Raw genomic sequence first — 20,466 nt, 5'->3', positions numbered from 1 at the left:
TCCAGTTGGCAATTGTACACATGGTATAGGCAGCTTTTCTATCAGGGTATTTCCTGGGCTTTTGAAATTCCACAGCATACCTTGATAGAATTCTGTGCATCTCTGAAAAGTTTGGCTCATGTTGTAGTTACTGCAGAAATAGGAAAATAGGAGGAACTTTTTGTTTCTTTGTTTGTTTGTTTGGTTTTGGTTTTTTTTTAGTTTCCTGATCAGTTCCTTAAGATAAACAGTAACTCAACCTCCCTCACTATATGTGTTTTCCATAGAGTTGATTGGATGCTGCTCTTCCAAGGCATGATGGTGCTGGCTGCTAATCAAGTGTGGTGGACTTGGGAGGTAGAGGATGTCTTTCGGAAGGTGAAGAAGGGAGAAAAACAGGCAATGAAACTTTATGCCAAAAAAATGCATCAGCAGATCGACGAGCTGGTGACCCGGATCACGATGCCTTTGAGCAAGAACGACAGGAAGAAATACAACACTGTCCTCATCATCGACGTTCACGCCAGAGACATCGTCGATATATTCGTGAGGGACAGGTAAACCTACCGCTGAGCCCAACCTGCTGAGCAAATGCCAGGTGCAGAAACGGTATTTCCGTGCTTTAACTCTGTGTTGTGTAGCATCCTGCAGGCTCAGGAGTTTGAGTGGGAGAGCCAGCTGCGCTTTTACTGGGAGCGGGAGCCGGACGAGCTGACGGTGCGACAATGCACCGGCACCTTCTCCTACGGCTACGAGTACATGGGGCTGAACGGGCGGCTCGTCATCACCCCCCTCACCGACCGCATTTACCTCACGCTCACTCAGGTACACATGTGCAGTCATGTGAGCTTTGCTAGCAAGCCTGGGAAGTAAGATACCCCTGAGAATTCCCAAGTGGAAGGGTTGTAGGGAAATTCATTTCCAGAGTTGAGAACACTGGACTTAAAAGAGTATTACTCTTAATGATGTTTCAAATGCTGGGCCTGAGGAAAGACACGCCCCCTGTTCTTCTCAGGGCTTTTATCATCCCTGGCCCCCTGCTCTGTGGGGTCTTTGACATGTCTGCAGGACTTATCTTTTTCTCCTACCAGGGACTGTTTTGCTGGAATGCAGGAGGAGAAAACTTCTAAAACTGTCTTTGGGGGAGATGCCTCTTCTAAGGAGGAAAGTCCTCCTAAACGAAACAAGCTCTGATCTCCTCGCCATAAATCTTCCAGAAGGGTCTTGTACCCTTACAAAGCCCTTGCTGTAGTTCTACACAATCACATCATTGTTCTATTGCCTCCTCCTGCCATCTCCCAGATGCCAGTGTGAACACTGATATGCTTGAAATCAATTGTGATATCATTGCCAGGATAATGTAGAATGCATTCACAGATTAACTTGAAAGTTTTGCTACCAACCAAATCTAAATTTAATCCAAGCTTTGCTTTGTTTTTTGATCTATCTCCAAAGGCTCTATCAATGTTTTTGGGAGGAGCACCAGCAGGGCCAGCAGGTACAGGGAAAACAGAAACAACCAAGGATCTGGCCAAAGCACTGGGCTTGCTGTGTGTAGTGACAAACTGTGGAGAAGGCATGGACTTCAAAGTAAGAGTTAAAGATCTGTGTTCTCTGATAAAATACCACTTTCTGCTCTTTTTCAGTGCCCAGGATAAGGGCACATACTCTGAACTGCTGCATAAGTACTTCCCTTAGAGATACAATGCTGTTTGATAATGAAATTTAGCAAAAAATGTCTATTTTGAATAAATTCCTGGAGAATTTCAAGTGCTTTCAATCAAGGGAGCAATGACTATATGATTTGTGTTAGAGCTCATGATGAGCATTCTGCACTTGGCAAGTAATTATTGCAATACCTTATGAGAGATTGCCTGCTCCTGCATATATAAATATCTGGAGGTTTTGCCCAGTAATTAAGAGTTTTAACATACTTCAAAGTTTTTTTGATGCTGAATGTTTTTGTATATTCATTGCTGAGAGGTTTTTCTTGTTGTTCCTTTTAGGCAGTTGGTAAAATTTTCTCTGGTCTTGCCCAGTGTGGAGCTTGGGGATGTTTTGATGAATTCAATCGTATCGATGCTTCCGTGCTTTCAGTCATTTCCTCTCAGATTCAGACTATTCGAAATGCTTTGATGAATAAGTTGAAAGTATTTCAGGTAAACATTAAAAGGAAGAGTAATTGTGAAGGCTGAGCTTGGGTTTAAGGCCAACATCCAGGGTTAGACCCCCTCATTAGATCAAAGGGCTGCTGCTTCTCTAATTTGTCTGTGCTGAACATTTCAAACTGCAGAGTGTCTACTCTCAGTTTGAAAGATGTTAAATCCTTGCTGATTTCCTTTCCTTGGTTCTTCCTTTGTGAAGTGGGATAAAAGTGATCCTAATAGGATAATAGTAAGTAAATGGGATAATAGCATAGTAGTAATTTGGAAGAGGAGTAACTTAACTTGATGTGGATTGTAGGCTCTATTTGCTGATGTTTATTGGAATTCAAAACCCTCAGACAGAAAATTTGATTGAGGCTTGTGAAATGTCCTAAAGTTTAGATCCAAGATCCACTCATCCCACTGTTTGTGTCTGGATGATTGTGAAAAGCTAAATATTTTAACACACTGTCCTAAGTGGGTGCCCCAGTATTGCTGTTTTTCTTTTTGAGCCAATAGTACTATTTGTTTCAGTTCCTAATTCACATTGTTCTAATGTTTTCTTTAGTTTGAAGGACAGGAAATTACACTTGACAGTCGGATTGGCATTTTTATTACAATGAATCCTGGCTATGCTGGTCGAACTGAGCTCCCTGAGTCTGTGAAAGCTTTGTTCAGGCCTGTGGTTGTTATTGTACCAGATCTTCAGCAGATCTGTGAGATAATGCTCTTTTCTGAAGGGTTCCTTATGGCAAAGGTAAGAAAATTTTATTGCTGCCCGTACCTGTGTACACAGCCATGTTTCATGGCCAATGTTTGGTTGCAACTTACACATTTATGATTGTCTAACTTAAATCTCAAACAGGTCCTTGCCAAAAAGATGACAGTGCTTTACAAGCTGGCAAAGGAACAGCTTTCTAAACAACATCACTATGATTTTGGACTGCGGGCCCTTAAGTCAGTGTTGGTGATGGCTGGAGAGCTGAAAAGAGGATCAGCAGACCTCAGTGAGGTAGATTTGCTGCTTAGTTACCCTGGGCAGGTCATATTTTTCAGTAGGAAGGGTGGTGTGTTTTATCCATCTGGTGTAGTTTGGCTGCTTTGGAAATAGGAGCATTGGTGTTACTTGTCTTATTATTTCACTTGGTTCTTACTGACTTCCATCATGCTCTCTACCAGTAAGTTGCCATCAGAACTCAAATCAAAGTAGGGAAATCTATGTAAAATGAGGTATTTTACATCTTGTTGAGTCCAGGATGCAAATAGCCAGAGGAATGTCTGTGAATGAATAGCAAAAGCTGTTTTTTGAACAGGGAGTGCTCCAGCTCAGGGAAGCTGTGATGTGGGCCACTCCAGCCATTTGGCATTTGGTTAATATGGAACAAAAAGGCACTGTGTTATTCTTAACTATTGATCTACTTAACCCTTGTAAAATAACCTTTGTTGTTTCCACTAGTAACTGACGCCAAGAAAACATTCCCAAAGCTATGCTGAAATAATCAGGCACTAGTTTTTAAAGATGTTTGAAGTACCTAATTTTGGATAATTGGTTAGCTGTTTGGTAAACATTGATTTTGCTATGTTTTGCCTAGGAAGTTGTACTAATGAGAGCTCTACGAGATATGAATCTTCCTAAATTTGTGTTTGAAGATGTACCTCTCTTCCTTGGCTTAATCTCTGACCTGTTTCCTGGCCTGGATTGCCCTCGAGTTCGCTACCCTGACTTTAATGATGCTGTAGAACATGTGCTACAACAACGAGGTTATGTTGTTTTACCAGTCCAGGTATAAAAAATGTTAATTGCTTCAGTTTTTGTTGTAAACATTAGGCTGGAGGTGCATTGTTGCACTGTGGAGTGGCTCCAGGAAAGCTGATCTGATATAGGCCAGCTGCTAATCTTGTCCACAGAAGAGTTCTGACAGTAGTCTCCTGAATCAATATTTATTTTCCAGGTGGATAAAGTAGTTCAGATGTATGAGACAATGTTAACCCGGCACACAACAATGGTGGTTGGACCTACTGGAGGTGGCAAGTCAGTTGTCATTAATTCTTTGTGCCGGGCCCAAAACAAGTGAGTATAGAGTTTGATACATGGAAATCAGGCTGTAAAATGGCACAGACTGTATTGCTCAGCCCTGTCTAGTCATGACAGGGTCAACAGCTGCCCAGAGTATTTGCTTGCGTTAACAGGAGATGGTATTGTGTGATTTTACTGTGCTTTTCTTGCTGTATCTTTAGGCTGGGATTATTGACAAAGCTTTACATACTGAACCCTAAAGCTATGAGTGTGATTGAGCTGTATGGGATCCTCGACCCCGTCACACGAGACTGGACAGATGGAGTCCTGTCAAACATTTTTCGGGATATCAACAGGCCAACTGACAAGAAAGAGCGAAGGTGGGCAGCTAGAAATCATTGTGATGCTTTTTAGATACTGAGATTTACGCCAATCAAAAATAAATACTTGATACTGCACTGTTTAAAACAGAAATTCTAAATAAACAGAAAATGTCCAGAGGCCTTTCTACCTCCCCTGAGTTTCTAGCCTCAGTGAAATGATGCAATTTTAAAAAATGAGTGGTAGGCTTCCAAACAGCTGGGCTGACACTCACACCATTGATGACACTTCTGAATTCTGAAATATTAATAAAATCAGAGATTAGGCAGTGCCCCGTGGCTCTTGTACACAGGTACATTCTCTTTGATGGAGATGTGGATGCTCTCTGGGTTGAAAACATGAATTCTGTCATGGATGACAACAAGTTACTGACTCTGGCAAACGGGGAGCGGATCAGACTTCAGTCACACTGTGCTTTGTTGTTTGAGGTAAGAAATGACTGGACCATTTAATACATGGGAAGGGTTAGAGACAGATGGGGCTTCAAAGCCTGAAAAGCAGTTTCTGTGGCTGTTCTTTGCTTAAGTGTGTGATTATCTTGTGTGTTTATTTTATAGGTTGGTGACTTACAGTATGCATCTCCTGCCACGGTGTCCCGCTGTGGAATGGTCTTTGTAGATCCTAAAAATTTGAGATATGAACCCTACTGGCAGAAATGGGTCCAAGGAAGAGAAAATGAGGTGAGAATTTCTGCACTTGTTCAGCAAGTATTTGTGTTAAAAACTGAATTTCAGATAGTTAAAGACAGTCTTGATTTTCTGACAACAGATCTAATCACTAGACCTGCAGCAGAGGGCTAAAAAGAATTCCCATCTTTTCTGAATTCTGGTTGTTTCTGAGCAGTGAAGGACAAAGAGTTAACAGTGAGATTGCTTAGCTCCTTGTTTCTTACATTTAGTTTAAAAACTCAAGTCCACAGGGAGCTGAAGTGAGACAACTTACTTACTGTCACCTGGTGAATGCTGATTTTCACCTGCTGAAAACCCAGTCCATAGCACAGCATCACATTCCTTCATGTACCCTGTCTTTGGTAGAAGTGATTCCTTCAAGAACAATCATACCTGGTCAGCCAGGTATTGATGGGAAGTGCTGCTGTCAAAAATTTGCTTTCCAGGTTTCTGTGTGTTGAATTCTTGTCCTTTTTTTCCTCAGCAAGAGAGATTTGACTTGAATCGTCTCTTTCAAAAGTACGTGCCCTACCTTATTGACATGATTGTGGAGGGAATTGTGGATGGCAAACAGGGGCAAAGGCTGAAGACCATTGTTCCTCAAACAGATTTAAACATGGTAAGAAACAGAGAATAAAGGCTGAACATGTTTAACTAAAAAGAAAATGGAATGATGGAGAAAGTATAATCTTCCAAAAGAAAGGAGTAGAGTCTGTGCTGAAATGTGAGTTTGCTTGTGATGAGCACCAAGAGACACAAAGCCAATCAGCTCCTAACAGTGCTCTTCTACTGTCCTTAATATACACAGCAGTAGATTTACCTGTAAGGACAAAAAATCAGCAAACAGCTGAAAACATATGATGGGTTTTCATTTTTCACACATCTAACTGACAATTTTGTTTACAGTTTTGTCTTTTTTCCAACAGGTTGTGCAGTTGACTGTGATGCTGGAAGTCCTAGTGGTACAGTCTGAGAATCCTGATGTTCTGGAGTGTTTTTTTTTGGAAGCTTTGTATTGCTCCTTAGGTGCTACTCTTCTTGATGCTGGGAGAATTAAATTTGATGAAAATGTTAAACGTATTTCCTGCATGTCCACTGTTAAGGATGACAACACCCTGGCTAAGGCAGGGGAGCTGCCAGGTAGGATCTTGTCATAATTTAATCCGAATCCCACTGATTATATTAGGAAAGTGTTAGTTTCCATGAAGGTAGATCACTGTTCTTCCTTCCAGCTGGCCAATTCTGGCTGCAAAATCTGCTCTTTGAGGGACTATCACTGAAAACCACCCAGAGATATTGATGCTGGATGACTCTCAGCTACTGGTCTGTCCTCACAGAACAGTACTTTTCTATGCCAAGCTGAAGAGAGAAACAGTGAAAGGAAAAGTGAAATGTGCAAAAAAGCAACTGGAAGGTGCTTATAAAGCAACAGTATGACCCAGGTGCTGGACTAGGAGAATTTTGGTTGATGTCTTAGTGGGTTAATGACAAGCAAACAGAACAAAGCGTTGCCCAGCTTGGTCCAGATTCTTACCCTTCATTTTCATCTCATTCAGATTGTTTTCTTGTGAGATATTTCAGTGTCCTAGAAAAATTGCAATTGCTTAATGATTTGCAGGTCAGCTGCCAACTTTGTATGACTTTCATTTTGATGGATCTGAAAAAAAGTGGGTACCTTGGATGCAACTTGTTCCTGAATATATTCATAACCCTGAAGTGAAATTTCTTGACATTCTAGGTGAGTGTAAGATAAAATACAGCAATGATCTGCCTTTAATTTATAATGTGTCACCACTGAGTGCATGGCACTTAACATGAGATATCTTCTTTCTCTACTGAAGATCATCTTCTCAGGTTCAGTTTCTTGTGAAGGAATACATCTATTTTTTTAATGTTCTTGTCATAGTAGTTTACCAGTAATAGAGTTGATGTTCACAGTGTAATAAAGGAATGAGGAAAGGATGAAAGCTTGTTTCAGTTAATAAGACTTATTAGGAGCCAACAATACCTTTTACAAGCCAGAATAGCAGATGATTCACAGTTTGCTGTACCAGAAATTCTAGGAAAAACATCAGCTCAGTGGTTCAGATACTCAGTAGATAAAAATTATGTTCTTAGGGCCATTATTGGTTGTTATTTCAAGCATTGCATAATGGTGACAGGTGCTTTTCATAGTTCAGGACAAATTAAGGCCTTTTACTTTACAGTAATACTCCAGCAAGCACAGGTTAACTTCACTGACACAAGATAATTCTGTGATCTCTGAATTTGCTCCTAATGCCAGGCTATTCACATGGAAAAAAAAATTCATCTCTGTAGAGTTCTGGGAAAATGCTTATGATCCAAATAAATCCAGATTATATCCTTGAAATAGGGATTAAATGGAGCTTAACCAAACCATGACCCTCCTATATGGATGATAACTTCTTTTTTAATGTATCTGTAGAAGAAAAGATCCCAATGATAAAAGCTGAAAAGAGTTGGTTAAGCAGTTAAAATTTTCTTTCAACACTGTGAGTTGATAATTCAGATTATGTCTTTGTGCAACTGCGCATTAATACTTTGAGAGTGTGATCCAGCATTATTCTATAAATATAAATCCCTGGCTGTACTGCATTTTAATTTAACCAGGGATCGTATCCATGCTCTTTTCCAGTGCCCACAGTGGACACAACTCGCACGTCTTGGTTACTGGAACAGATGGTGAAGATAAAACGCCCAGTTGTCCTTGTAGGTGAATCGGGCACATCCAAGACAGCAACTACACAGAACTTCCTGAGCAATCTGGACAAAGACCTCAATGTATGTAGGAGGCATTTTGCTTTGTTTGTAAAGCTACATTTTCATTCCTTGTCCTTGTGTTAAATCTGCATTGTGAAGGCTGAGTCTGTGGGCAGCAATAGTGACCTGAGTAACGTGACTGCAAGCTCCAGACCCAAAGTGTGGGAATGACTTGAGAATCCTTCAGGATCAGAGGTGTTTTGTCCTCTTCTACCATGTACAAGTTCAATTTTATAAAGTAAAAATGTATTATCAAAGTGCTAAGAATGAAGTTACTTTGTCATCTGTAATTCAAGTGAATAATGGACGAGAGAAACATCTCCTGTACACCTGACAGTTTAATATAGAGAATATTTTGGAATGGTCTAGTGAATAAACAAAGAACAGGTAAAAATCCATTCTTATCCATGTCCTCCCTTTGCAGTTGGTGCTGGTAATTAACTTCTCTTCCCGTACAACATCCATGGACATTCAGAGAAACCTGGAGACAAATGTAGAAAAACGAACTAAGGACACTTTTGGCCCTCCCATGGGAAAACGTCTCCTGGTGTTCATGGATGATATGAATATGCCAAAGGTAAGCTGCCAATAGTTTGAAAGGTAGTATAGAAACATTTGGGGTGGCACTGGTGTGGTCCCTTCATGCACGAATCCAGTGAATCCCAAGTCAAAGGGATTCATGGTGAGTGAGTCACTGGATCCCAGCTCAGGATCATCAGAAGAGTTGGGTTTGTGTGCCAGAGGGATTCTTTCTGTCTGTTACAATGTTTGTCCTATATGTAAGAGAGATCCTGTTCGGTCATCTTTTTGTGCCATTAAAATCGTGTTTCTGTGGCCTGATATTGGATGCAGGTCCCTTTCTCTTTATAAATGGGACAAAGAGTGTGTGTGCATTTAGTTTATCTCGGAGAAGAGGTGCTTTTCTCATAGGAGACTTTGGAGTGAGTGTTCACAGTCAGTGCTAGAGCTTTACGAAGTGTCACTTAGTTCTTGTAACGGTCTCCTGAGTATGGAGCACAGCATTTCCACATTTTTAGCAGGAACTGGGGTGCTGATGTACTGTGCTCTAAATACCTTGACTCTTGTATCCCTAAGGTGGATGAGTATGGCACCCAGCAGCCCATTGCCCTGCTGAAGCTGCTGCTGGAAAAGGGTTTCTTGTACGACCGTGGGAAGGAGATGAACTGTAAATTCCTTCGAGACCTGGGATTTATTGCTGCCATGGGCAAGGCTGGAGGAGGTCGGAATGAAGTGGACCCTCGGTTCATCTCACTCTTCAGTGTTTTTAACATACCTTTTCCTTCTGAACATTCACTGAAGTCAATCTACTCCTCCATCCTGAAAGGCCACACTGCGGTAATTTCACTACTTTTAAAGGATTGCTCAACAGGTTTATTAGTTTTAAATAGACATTTATTTCTATGTTGTTGCAAGACCTGAAATCTTCTGTTATCAAGTTTTTTTTATTGCTAGAACCTCATGTGAACCTTTCTCTTCCTCTTCTCTTTCTCAATGGGTTTATACTGTTAAAACGAGTTCTTGAGTAATATGTAAACATTCAAGTCAGCAGATAATTTATAAACCTGGTGCTTTTCATAGGTTGAAACCCGTGAATGATTTGGTTATAGTTCCTGTGAGCACAAACACAAAGATCAGCAAACTCTTTCCTGAATGAGTGTGAAAAATTTGATATAATGCAGTAAACTGCATTACTAGCAAGGAACCTGCAACATCAGATAATAAAAAAGCAGTTTAATTTTTCTGCTATGGAAATGCAGTGGAAATTCCAGTCGTTGAGTTTGATGTTATGTTGAGCACTCAGCAAGCTCCAGGGTGAAGATGGAGCCTGCCCAAAACATTTAAACTACAGAATGTTCATCCTACAGAGAATTTCTAACTGTATTTGAGATATTCCAAGCAGGTTTAAAATCTGGAAAGCAGACTGTGTTTTAATAGCATTGAGTTCTCTCTGGGCAGTCTCATGAAAACACCTCTTTCTCATGTTTGCAGACATTTACTGAGGCAATATCAGCCATCTCTGACAAGATCACTCTGTGTACTTTGGAGCTTTATAAAATGATTATTAGTGACCTACCCCCGACTCCTTCCAAATTCCATTACATTTTTAACCTGCGGGATCTTTCCAGAGTCTACAATGGACTTGTTCTTACAAGTTCAGAGAGGTAAGAATAGAAAAATTGGCTTCAGTGTGTCCTACACTTATTTATTTGGGTGAATCTGGGTGAAGGTGAGGTATTTTGGTACATGAAATCAGTCCCATTTGGTTACTTTTCATCACACCTGTGCCACAGTGAGAATTAGAACATCCTAAATTGTGATCTTACTCTTTGTGACAAACACTGATTCAGTAGTCTTTCTCAAATAAGGTATCTAGAGGTAAAATTGCAAGCATATTATGAAAATAACAAAATCAAAAGAGCAAACAAAGGAGTAAGAAGGTCACTCTAGTATTTGCTCATTGTTATTAACCATATGGCCTTAGGAATCATGTCAGCTCATTTGTGCACTGTGATATTTTGATGTTAATTCAGGTTTCAAACAGTGACCCAGATGGTGAGAGTTTGGAGAAATGAGTGCCTGAGGGTTTTCCATGACAGGCTGATTAATGAAGAAGACAAAGCATTGGTGAGTAATTTCTTTCAGTTTTTAGTAGTCACTCACTATTACTTTGGCAATTAATTTGCAACAGCAACATTACCAACTGTTGGACTCAGGTCTTGCAGTCCAACTGCAAACTTGTCTGATCAGTATATTGCTCATTAATTTAAAACATGACCCATGGAGGTTTTTTTCTAAAATAAAGTGACTATGGCAGACTAAGAAATCAGATAAGGAATGGAAAGTATCAGTTGGTTTACCTGTCCAGGAAAATTGGTTGGCAGCAGTACAAGTGCCAAAGTGTGAGAGCAGTGCAGGAGAAAACTCAGGAAATCACTTCAAGTCAGTATTTTCCTTCAGGAAGGATTAAATCAGAATGTGACTGTACAATCAAGTAGGAAAAAGGATAAGAACTGAGTTCTTAAACAGTGGACTCAGTTTTGGCTGTTATGCAAACTGGAAAATTATATATATATGTTTCAGATTATATCTTAAAGCACAAAAGAGAATGATGCCAGTTTTTTACCCTGAGAATTAGAAGAGAAATTGGGGTGAAGACTACTTATGTATAAGCAACTTGCTTTGCTTTGGAAGTTGCTTAGATGAAAAGAGGTGGATTAAGATGGCTTCAGATTTTCCTGCTTAAAACTTTCTCCTCTAACGTACAAAGATACATCTCCAGCTCAATTTTCACAATTCAGAATATTCATGCAGACTTAGAAGCTTTGTGGGAAATTTTGCTGGTGAGACATCTATGAGTGCTGAGAAAGAAAGTTTATTAATATACCGTTTACACCAATATGTGAGAAGGTTTTTTTTTTTTTTAACAGGCTTATCCTTTTCTGTTTTAACATTCTAAAGTCCATTGCCTTGATTGGTTCTTGAACTACCTATTAGATCCTTTTAGATCATACATAGAACACAAAAGGGGGCTGTATTCTTTGGATCTTCTAGTGACAGACTCATTTCTTATCCTTCAAGGTACAAGGTCATATAAAAAGCTTGGTGGAAGAGCATTTTGCAGATGAACAGGAGCATGCCATGAGGGATCCAGTTCTTTTTGGGGATTTCAGAACAGCACTGAATGAAGCTGAACCTCGTGTTTATGAAGATATCCAAGACTATGATGTAGCAAAAGCTCTCTTTCAGGTAGTGCATCAGCTTGGAACTGTGCCTGAGTCTGTCTCTGTGCCTGAGGAATGGGCAGGAGCCTGCCTCAAACTGTAGGAAATCTGTTCCCTTCCTGTGTGCACATGGAATTCCACGTGCAGAATTCCATATCCACTTGGGGTCTGCAGCAATGAAAGCTGAGGATCAGCTACAGTGAGCAGTGTTTTCCAATAGTTTATTTGCCCTGAGAAATGGGAAAGGAGTAATGCTGCTGAGTGGGTTGTTATTTTACTAATGTTACTAATTGTTTCATTGATCTCCTAGTAACATTCTGTTCACCTTTCTCTGAAGGAGATTTTGGATGACTACAATGAGTTCAATATTAAGATGAGTCTGGTTCTTTTTGATGATGCTTTGGAGCACTTGATCCGTATCCATCGCATCATCCGCATGGACCGAGGGCATGCCCTGCTCATCGGAGTGGGGGGCTCAGGGAAGCAATCTCTAACAAGGCTGGCTGCCTACACAGCTGGATGTGAGGTAGGTGACCCTGTGTCCCTGCAGTGAAAAATGACAAGGAAAGGAATATTATGATGGGGATAAGTCAGTCAGTCAAGATAAGATCAGACTGGCAGCTATTCCCCGTGGAGAGAAACCCAGGGTGAGGTGATTGCCTGGAGGTCCAAGATGATGACTGTGGGTGATCTGGGTTTAGCACTGGGGGCAGAAAACAAGGATGGGTTTGCCAATGAACAACTAATAGTCCCTAACTACTGCTCTTGATACTTCAGTGTATTCCAGCAGCTGATTGGGGAACTTTGTTGTGATTGATACTGTATTATATCAGACACAAAGTGTTCCTCTCAGAGGTATTTTCAGTATCTAACAAAAGCTTGGAAGGGAAGAACAAAAAAGGAGGATGAACACAAAACAATTTTGAAAACTCAAGCCCACAGGGTTGTACAAATGTCATTTTTAAAAATAATGTAATGAGTAATTTTGTTGATACTTACACATTTGCTGATGGTAGGGACCAAACCAACCCTCTTGATTAATCATGAGTTACCATCATGTCTTGGGTCCATCTGTGTCTTCTCAGTATGTGTTTTCATCTTTAGATATTTGAGATCGTCTTGGTTCGAGGATATGGAGAAAATAATTTCCGAGAGGATTTGAAAAATCTGTACCAGAAGCTGGGTATTAAGAACACGCCAGTGGTGTTCTTATTTACAGATGGCCACGTGGCAGAGGAGAGTTTCCTGGAACTCATCAACAACATGTTGACTTCAGGTGCCACTGGCAGCCTCAGTTACTCCTGATCTGTGTCTGCTTGTGACTCATAATCTCAGCTGTGCCCTTGACAGAGCTATTTCTGGTGCTCCCTGTGTCCTCTGCTGCTTTGGTACTACCTGAAATGGTCTTAGCCTTAATAATGACTTTCTGGCACCTTCTTACAGTCATTTCTGTGTGTCTGGGAAGGCTGTGGGGTTCATTCATGCTGCAGGAGTCTCAGATTTCTTCCAAGGCTGAGGTGTAACTTCAGCTGCATTTGGCCACAAACTCACCTTTTGGCCAATTGGCTTTTGAGTAGCATTCACCTGAACTGCAGCAGCTGCTTATATTTATGTTTATATATATGTCCTAAACTGTAGTTTAGTATCTTTTAGTGTATGGAGCAGCTTAAAATGAGCAGCACCTTGCTCTGTGTGACCACCCTCTCTGTAAAAGTTCCTACCCAATCTGATTTGAAAACAGATGTGTTAAATCTTATCCCTTTTCTTGTTCTAGTTTTCCCTGTTCCTGGTCTGTCATAGGTAACTTAGGCACTATTTGCCACAAGACTGAGAGAATGGAAATGTGAACTGATAGTTTGTAGACACTAATGAAAATTTTCTTTCAGAGTTAAAAACACTTTACACTCTTGTGAAATGTTCTATAAGTTGCTGAAACCCAAACAAAAATGCATTAATTATTCCTCTAAACTCCCTTGGATCATTCTAATTACAGCCTTTCTATTTTCCCTGGGGTCTGTGGGGAGGAGGAGAAGCATAGAGAGATTAATTGGTTCATTCAAAACTACTCAGAGTCATTTTTGCAGAACTAGGATTAAAATTTGACTCTGGTTTCTCATCTGCCCTGTCCCCAGCCATATGGTTTCCTCTTCCTGGTTGTTCTCGCTAACGTTCTTCTGTCCTTATGTTGCAGGAATGGTGCCAGCCCTTTTTGCAGATGATGAAAAAGACGCCATCCTAAGTCAGATTGGTGAGGAAGCTGCTAAAGCTGGAGTGCACACAGCTAAAGAGAGTGTCTGGCAATATTTTGTAAGCAAATGTGCAAGCAACCTTCACATCGTCCTGGGAATGTCCCCAGTAGGGGACGATCTGCGAACATGGTGCAGAAATTTCCCAGGTATCAATTGCACTGTTTAGTCCCTTCCCTGTGAAATACAGATTAACAGGCAAGAGAAAATCTCCAGTGGACACTGAGAGATATCTGGCAGCTGAAGCCAAGCAGAGCAGGATTCATGACTGAAGATTTGAAGTGTATGATTTTTTCCAGTTAATTACAATGTATAAGGGAGCATTATTGATTAGCATTTATCAGATCAGTTAATTTTCCAGCTGAACAGCTGGAAATCAATTGGTCATCCTCATTGAACTGGAATTACACAGCCTATGTCTGCAGCCTCTCTTCTGTGGTTTGCAGAAGATTGTGTGGTGTTAAATCATTATGAAACCAGGACGGTGGTAAGAGAAACAGTTTTGTATCCAAAACCACCTGGGCCTGGCAGATGTTGCCCTTCAGCAGGTGACTGAAAGGAGTCCTGGGACTCCTGGAAGAGACACTGGAAAGATGCATATGGGTGAGAATGCCAGCCCAGGCACTAAAATATCTTGTTGCAGCTCATGACTGTAGAATGGAAGAGCCTAAAAAGAATGGAACCATGGGGTTGGCAGGACACAGGGGCAAAGCTCATTGTTTACTGTCAAAATGGAAGTATTAACTTTGTGGTAAATTCTGTTGCTAAGCAGGAGGCAAATAAGACAGATTTGCAGATTCTTGATGCAAATAAAGTTAATGAGTGGACTGCCTGTCAGATTAGGGGCTAGTTTTACCAAGGAATTTTGGAGATAACACTATCCTTTTATTTTAAGGTCTTGTCAACAACACTGGTATTGACTGGTTCTTGCCCTGGCCCGCCCAGGCCTTGTTTGCAGTTGCACAGTCCATTGTGGGTATGTAAGATGTCAGTATTTGAACCCCTTAACCCTTGGTACAGTCTAAGAAATTAATTCTTTACTTTGCTGTTATTGTACAATTCACAATTTGTTACCCATGTTACCCTGAGTCTAAATGGGTGATGCAAAAACCCCATCCAGAAATGTCACTGGATGATAGTTTCTTAATCAAATAGGTTTTTAACATTGCTAAAGTTCAAGTTCCCAGCTCTGCAGACAATGTGAGCTGCCTCTAGGAGGTTCCCTTCTGACTCTACCTTGATTTTGCTTTTTGCCCCAGAAAGTGGATTTGGTTCTGTGCCTGTCTTAGATGTACATGAGAAGGATGGCAATTGGTGTACTCTGAAAAAAACACACATCTTTGAAATGTTTTATTTCTTCTGCTCAATTTTAGGACAGAACCCACGTATCCCACCAGAGAGCTCCAAGTCAGTGATTGAGCACATGGTGATGGTGCATGAATCTGTAGGGGATTTCAGTAAGAGATTTCTGGAGAAACTGAGACGTATCAATCATGTCACACCAAAGAATTACCTTGATTTTATCAGTACTTACACAAAATTGCTGGAGGAGAAAAATGAGTTCATTTTAGGTAAGGCTGTGTAGATGTTTTCTGCTTTTTAATAAGTGATTTAAATATTTTAAAAAGAAGGAAAACTGCTGGTGAGAATCCCACATATTACCCATAATATGGAAAAATCCTATTAGCAGCACTCTCTGAAATGCTGTGCTGGCATCTGATTTGGACACTGACCCAATGTGCTGGCCACATGTAAATGTTCAGGCCCTGTCAAACAGTGGGCTCTCCCCAGATCCTTTTAGGCATGAACCTGAGCCAGAATCTCCAAACCAGACATTACTCTACTTGGGGAAGAGTCTGATTAAATCTGATACCTGCTTAGCCTCAGTCAAGGTTTGACATTCTTCCTCAAGCAGCAATTCTTATTCATACTTCAGTGGCATTGAAATATGTGAAGAGGATAAAACATGAGCAGTGTAATATGGAAAGCAAGTTGTGGCACAGGGCCACTGTGTGTCAGCTCAAGTGACATTAACATCATCTTGGAGAGGAGGGTTAGGAAAGGAAAAATCTCTCAGTGCACCTCTAAGTATGTTTCCCCTTTGTGAGATTGTCTGTTACTGTGTGATAGGACACAGTCCATAAATCATTTCTCTCTTTTTTCCTACCCAGCACAATGTAAGCGACTGGATGGGGGGTTAGTTAAGCTGAAGGAAGCTGCTGTACAGCTGGCTGAGCTGAACCAGAAACTTGCTGAGCAAAAGATTGTGCTAACAGAAAAAACAGCTGCCTGTGAGGCTTTGTTACGAGAGATTGCAACAAACACAGAAGTAGGTAGGTGCTTTACAGCTGCTGAAGGCTAAGGTGAGGAAACTGTAAACACAGGCAAGCTGGCAACACAAGGACTCTGAGTTGATGGGAATTTCTGACTTTCAGCAAAGAGTAAATCTATATTAGTTTATGAGTATATGTTCTGTATACAAATTTGAATAATTCATTTATGGTCCTGCCTTTTCAATTCCTAGCTGGGGTGAAGAAAAAGCTGGCTGAAGAAAAAGCTATAGAGATACAGGAGCAGAATAAGGTTATTGCTGTGGAGAAGGCAGAGGCTGAAGAAGCTTTGGATCAAATCAAGCCTATTATGGAGGCTGCCAAAATGGAGGTTGAGAAGCTCGACAAGGCTGAAGTTACTGAACTCAGGTGACTCATTTGCATGTACAGTAGCACAAACTCTTGGAAATACACTGAGAGACCCTTGTTTGCCTCACCTTTCTCACTTACCTGTGAAGGTCAGGACATCAGCTGTGTGCGTGCAGAGGACATAACAGAATCCTCCAATTCCTTGCCCAGGACTTCACCTTAAGCCAGTTCTTCCAGGCCTTTGTTTGCTGTCTTCCCCATATTTCTCTGCCCTGTGTCTAGTGCCCTGCACTAGAACCTGCTGTGGGTTTTGCCTGAACAGTGACTGTCCAAACCCATTCATTCCTCCTCTGTTTTTTTTCCTGTGTCTACAGGAACACATACCAGTTATTTTTCAGGGTTGCTTTCATAGCATGAAAATGTATTTCCCTGCTGAATTAACTTCTCCCTGTGTTTTTATGATGCATCTTGTATTTGGAGGTCGATGTAAAGGCACATCCAGTCCTTGGCTCTCCCTGAAGTAGCTGTCCCCAAAATAGCAACAGCTCTCCCTTCCCTGCCACAGTTTTTTGGTTTCCTTTCTTTTATGATCTATGGATTCTCCCAATGGGAAGCTGCTTCACTGCCCTGTGGAGGAATATCATGGCTCAGGGTTCTAGGCCTTCCATTGTTGAAATCCTTTAGTATTTCATGGATCAGATTGTCTGAATACAAGGATTTTGAGCTTTTGAGTAGTTAATAATTTCTTATCTGAGCTGGGTTATCTTTTTCACTGTGTGTGGCATGTCTTATGTGCAAGCTCTTGTACTGCAGTGCCTCTCTTAACAGGTAATTATCATGTCTGGCACCATGTGCTTTGTCTCCTCCTTTTTCTCTTCCACTGTCTCCTGTTTTCTAGATCCTTTGCAACACCCCCTAAGCAGGTGCAGGTTGTCCTGGATTGTATTCTTATCATGAGAGGTTACAAGGAGCTGAACTGGAAGAATGCCAAGGCAATGATGGCTGACACAAATTTCCTGCGACAACTGTTGACAACGGATTTTAGGGCAATTCCGTGGAGCAATGTGAAGTCTATGAGAGGTGAATTCCTGATCTGTACACTTGGAATGAACATAGGATCTTGTTAATGTGATTAGCCATGTCAGCAGCAATCCTTCCAATGTAGTTTGGGAGGGTGGGATTCACTTTGTGTTAAGGGACAGCACTGCCCATGATGCTGCAGGTGTTGCACTGTTGGGATGACTTGATTTTTCAGAGTTCAAAGACCTTCTACTTGTGTTCCATCCAGTTTAAACCTTACCTAGGATCTTACAGGCTCTGTTTTAAAGCAGGCAAGGATAGCTGAGTAGACCTGCTGTCTCCTTTTAGCTGCTTAGTAGAATTATGGCCTCATCCGTGTGCTGGCAATTAAAATGTGATGTTACAGAGTGGAAAGAAAATCAGCTATATCTAAAGTTTATGGACCAAACTTTGCACATGCTCTTAAAGGTGTAATCCAGAGCACTTCCATTAAAAGGGGTATTTAGGTCTTGGAGCAAAATTGCACCTGACTGCTGCAGAGAAGACAAACCATGAACTTCAGACATAATGAACAACTCCTGAAAACACTCCCTTTATGGAAAAAGAACTTGAGAAATCACTGGGAATATTGTGCTTGTATTGTTACAGTCCAGTAGGTTCATCTTAAAGTCATAGTCTCTTTAATATTCTGACAAAGGTTTCATATTGTCTGTCACAGCATTGGCTGATATTGCTGGTAGGGAAAGCTATTTCTTTGAGGATTTCTCACTGTAATTCAACTCAGTTGCAATATTTTTGTGTTTGCCAATTTAGCTCTGTTAAGGAATCTTAATACTACCTTTGCTGAAATGGAAGTTATTAGCAGAGCAGGACTGGGAATGTTGAAGTTTGCTGAAGCAGTGGTGACCTACTGTGACGTAGTGAAAAATGTCAAGCCCAAGGAAGAAAAGGTAAAATGTGTTGGATTCAAGCTCAGGGGAGGCTGAAGCAGGGTCCTGATGAAAAAGATAATACCTGACTTGTTAGACTGCCCACTTCTCCTCTTGAAGTGCTTAAAAAGAGGTGTTTAGGAGAGCTATTGCAGAGGGAGTGAGGCAGGTAGTTGGTCATAAATGGCTGTGTTGTGTCATGATGTGGGATATGGGTTGCCATCCATGCCAGTGCTTGAAGGAGGAGGGAGGAACATGTTCAGTTGGAATTCTATAATCTAATATGTTTAGAAAAACACAGTTGAAAGCTGTCTACTAAAACCAGACTTTGAAACACATAGCATTTGTACAGAGCAGAGTGCAGTAGAACACAAAATCCATGTTCCTTAAGCACAGACCTTTTGATTAACTTTCTTTAGGGTGACTGAAAGTTAGCTGTATCACCAAAGGAAGTCTAATGTCCAACAGGTGACACTGGGAAACTTTTGGCAAGAAAATGTTATGATACAGAGCTGACTACTGAGAAAGTATATTCACCAGATGATGTGTCTGACTATTTTTGGGACCATAATATTGTTGTTAAGCTGACAAACCTCCCATTTTGTCAGGGGACACTTTGAAATAGATGAAATAGCCAAAAGAAATCTGAAAACTTAAGACTCCTCTCCAGAACCCTTCTTTCCTCTGACACTCATGTTTCCTTCAAAATGTAATATAGGTGGCAAGGCTGGAACGGAACTATTTGTTAAGTAAGCAGGAACTGGAAAGGATACAGGCAGAGTTGGTTGCTCTCCAGGCTGAGCTTAAAGCTTTGGATGACAAATATCAACAGGCCATAAAAGAAAACCAGAAGTTACAAGAAGAAGCAGAGATTATGCAGAGAAGATTAGAGGCTGCTGACAAGCTCATTGCTGGCTTGAAATCTGAGAACGAGAGGTAAGTCTGGATTCAAAGAGAGACATTTTTGACATCACAGGGTCATGTGTCAGGGATAAAATCTGTCAAGCAGAGACATTTTTGGAAATGTCATTTCCTATGATGTTTATTGATGAGAGGAGCTGTTATCCATTCTAAGCTAATATCCATTAGCTCTTGAAAAATAACTCACATTAGGAGGAAGAGGGTTCAGATCAACTCAGTGTCTCTGGCCATCATAATAGTGAGAGAACAACTGATTCTAAATTTGGGGGTCTGTCTCAACCTATATCTAAAGTAGCAGCAGCTGGAAATTCTGCACATAAACCCCATCTCTGGTACAGACTGACCCAAGATTCCCTTCTAATTCTACCAGGTGGACAGAGGAATTCAAGGAATATGAAATACGAAAGGTGAAGTTACTTGGAGACTGTCTACTTGCTGCTGCCTTTCTGAGCTATGAGGGAGCGTTCAGCTGGGACTTCCGTCATGAAATGATGTATAAGGTGTGGCACGAAGATATCTTCTCCAGAGAAATTCCATGCAGTGAATCCTTTAGGTTAGAAAGCCTCCTGACTAATGAGGTGGAGGTCAGCAGGTATGTCCAGTCAAGAAACCCGGTGAGTACTGAATGTGAGATGATAACGTGGGAGTCTGGAGCTGAGCCTGGAGCACAGAACTGGCAGATTGTGGGTGGAGGTGCACAGCCATCCCAGAGAGAGAATCCTACTTTCATGTCAAGAGAAGGAGACAAATTATTTTCCCTCTGGTTAATGAAGGCCATTTGTTGTGACAAATAGTTGTACTTTACACTCCAGGGACATTCACTAAACTCAGATGCATATAATACCATTTTTAGGAAATTTTTAAAGGAGTTATCTATAAAATGTGTTCCCATAACCCAATAGGTGTCTTTTCATTTACTTCAGTGAATTTGGTATAAAACCCATGCCCAGATAGCCCATATATCAGCTACTGCAGAATTACTCAACAAAGGCTACAGT

The 20,466-nt window shown here is 41.0% G+C and overlaps 1 protein-coding gene across 2 annotated transcripts in view; it reads left to right on the top strand.

Moving 5' to 3' along the window:
- The window catches only part of DNAH10 (dynein axonemal heavy chain 10), a 51,891-nt gene that overhangs the window by 19,684 nt on the left and 11,741 nt on the right, over positions 1-20,466 (top strand). For both annotated transcript variants that reach the window (XM_027652135.1, XM_027652134.1), the window contains exons 30-60: positions 267-536; positions 621-804; positions 1,435-1,569; positions 1,986-2,138; positions 2,692-2,880; positions 2,989-3,135; positions 3,716-3,907; positions 4,076-4,194; positions 4,362-4,520; positions 4,814-4,949; positions 5,079-5,201; positions 5,674-5,808; positions 6,116-6,329; positions 6,808-6,927; positions 7,846-7,991; positions 8,395-8,547; positions 9,066-9,326; positions 9,981-10,153; positions 10,523-10,616; positions 11,571-11,738; positions 12,051-12,239; positions 12,818-12,989; positions 13,905-14,108; positions 14,855-14,935; positions 15,333-15,530; positions 16,131-16,292; positions 16,484-16,658; positions 17,497-17,678; positions 18,432-18,568; positions 19,266-19,483; positions 19,839-20,060. In XM_027652135.1, coding sequence (XP_027507936.1) covers positions 267-536; positions 621-804; positions 1,435-1,569; positions 1,986-2,138; positions 2,692-2,880; positions 2,989-3,135; positions 3,716-3,907; positions 4,076-4,194; positions 4,362-4,520; positions 4,814-4,949; positions 5,079-5,201; positions 5,674-5,808; positions 6,116-6,329; positions 6,808-6,927; positions 7,846-7,991; positions 8,395-8,547; positions 9,066-9,326; positions 9,981-10,153; positions 10,523-10,616; positions 11,571-11,738; positions 12,051-12,239; positions 12,818-12,989; positions 13,905-14,108; positions 14,855-14,935; positions 15,333-15,530; positions 16,131-16,292; positions 16,484-16,658; positions 17,497-17,678; positions 18,432-18,568; positions 19,266-19,483; positions 19,839-20,060 — 5,211 coding nt within the window. The remainder of the gene's footprint in view (positions 1-266; positions 537-620; positions 805-1,434; positions 1,570-1,985; positions 2,139-2,691; positions 2,881-2,988; positions 3,136-3,715; positions 3,908-4,075; positions 4,195-4,361; positions 4,521-4,813; positions 4,950-5,078; positions 5,202-5,673; positions 5,809-6,115; positions 6,330-6,807; positions 6,928-7,845; positions 7,992-8,394; positions 8,548-9,065; positions 9,327-9,980; positions 10,154-10,522; positions 10,617-11,570; positions 11,739-12,050; positions 12,240-12,817; positions 12,990-13,904; positions 14,109-14,854; positions 14,936-15,332; positions 15,531-16,130; positions 16,293-16,483; positions 16,659-17,496; positions 17,679-18,431; positions 18,569-19,265; positions 19,484-19,838; positions 20,061-20,466) is intronic.

This window comes from Corapipo altera, unplaced genomic scaffold (genome assembly GCF_003945725.1).
Source record: "Corapipo altera isolate COAL_440 unplaced genomic scaffold, ASM394572v1 67, whole genome shotgun sequence".
Taxonomy (NCBI): Eukaryota; Metazoa; Chordata; class Aves; order Passeriformes; family Pipridae; genus Corapipo; species Corapipo altera.
The sequence above is the reverse complement of the archived record's forward strand: the minus strand, read 5'-3'. Positions and strand labels throughout refer to the sequence as shown.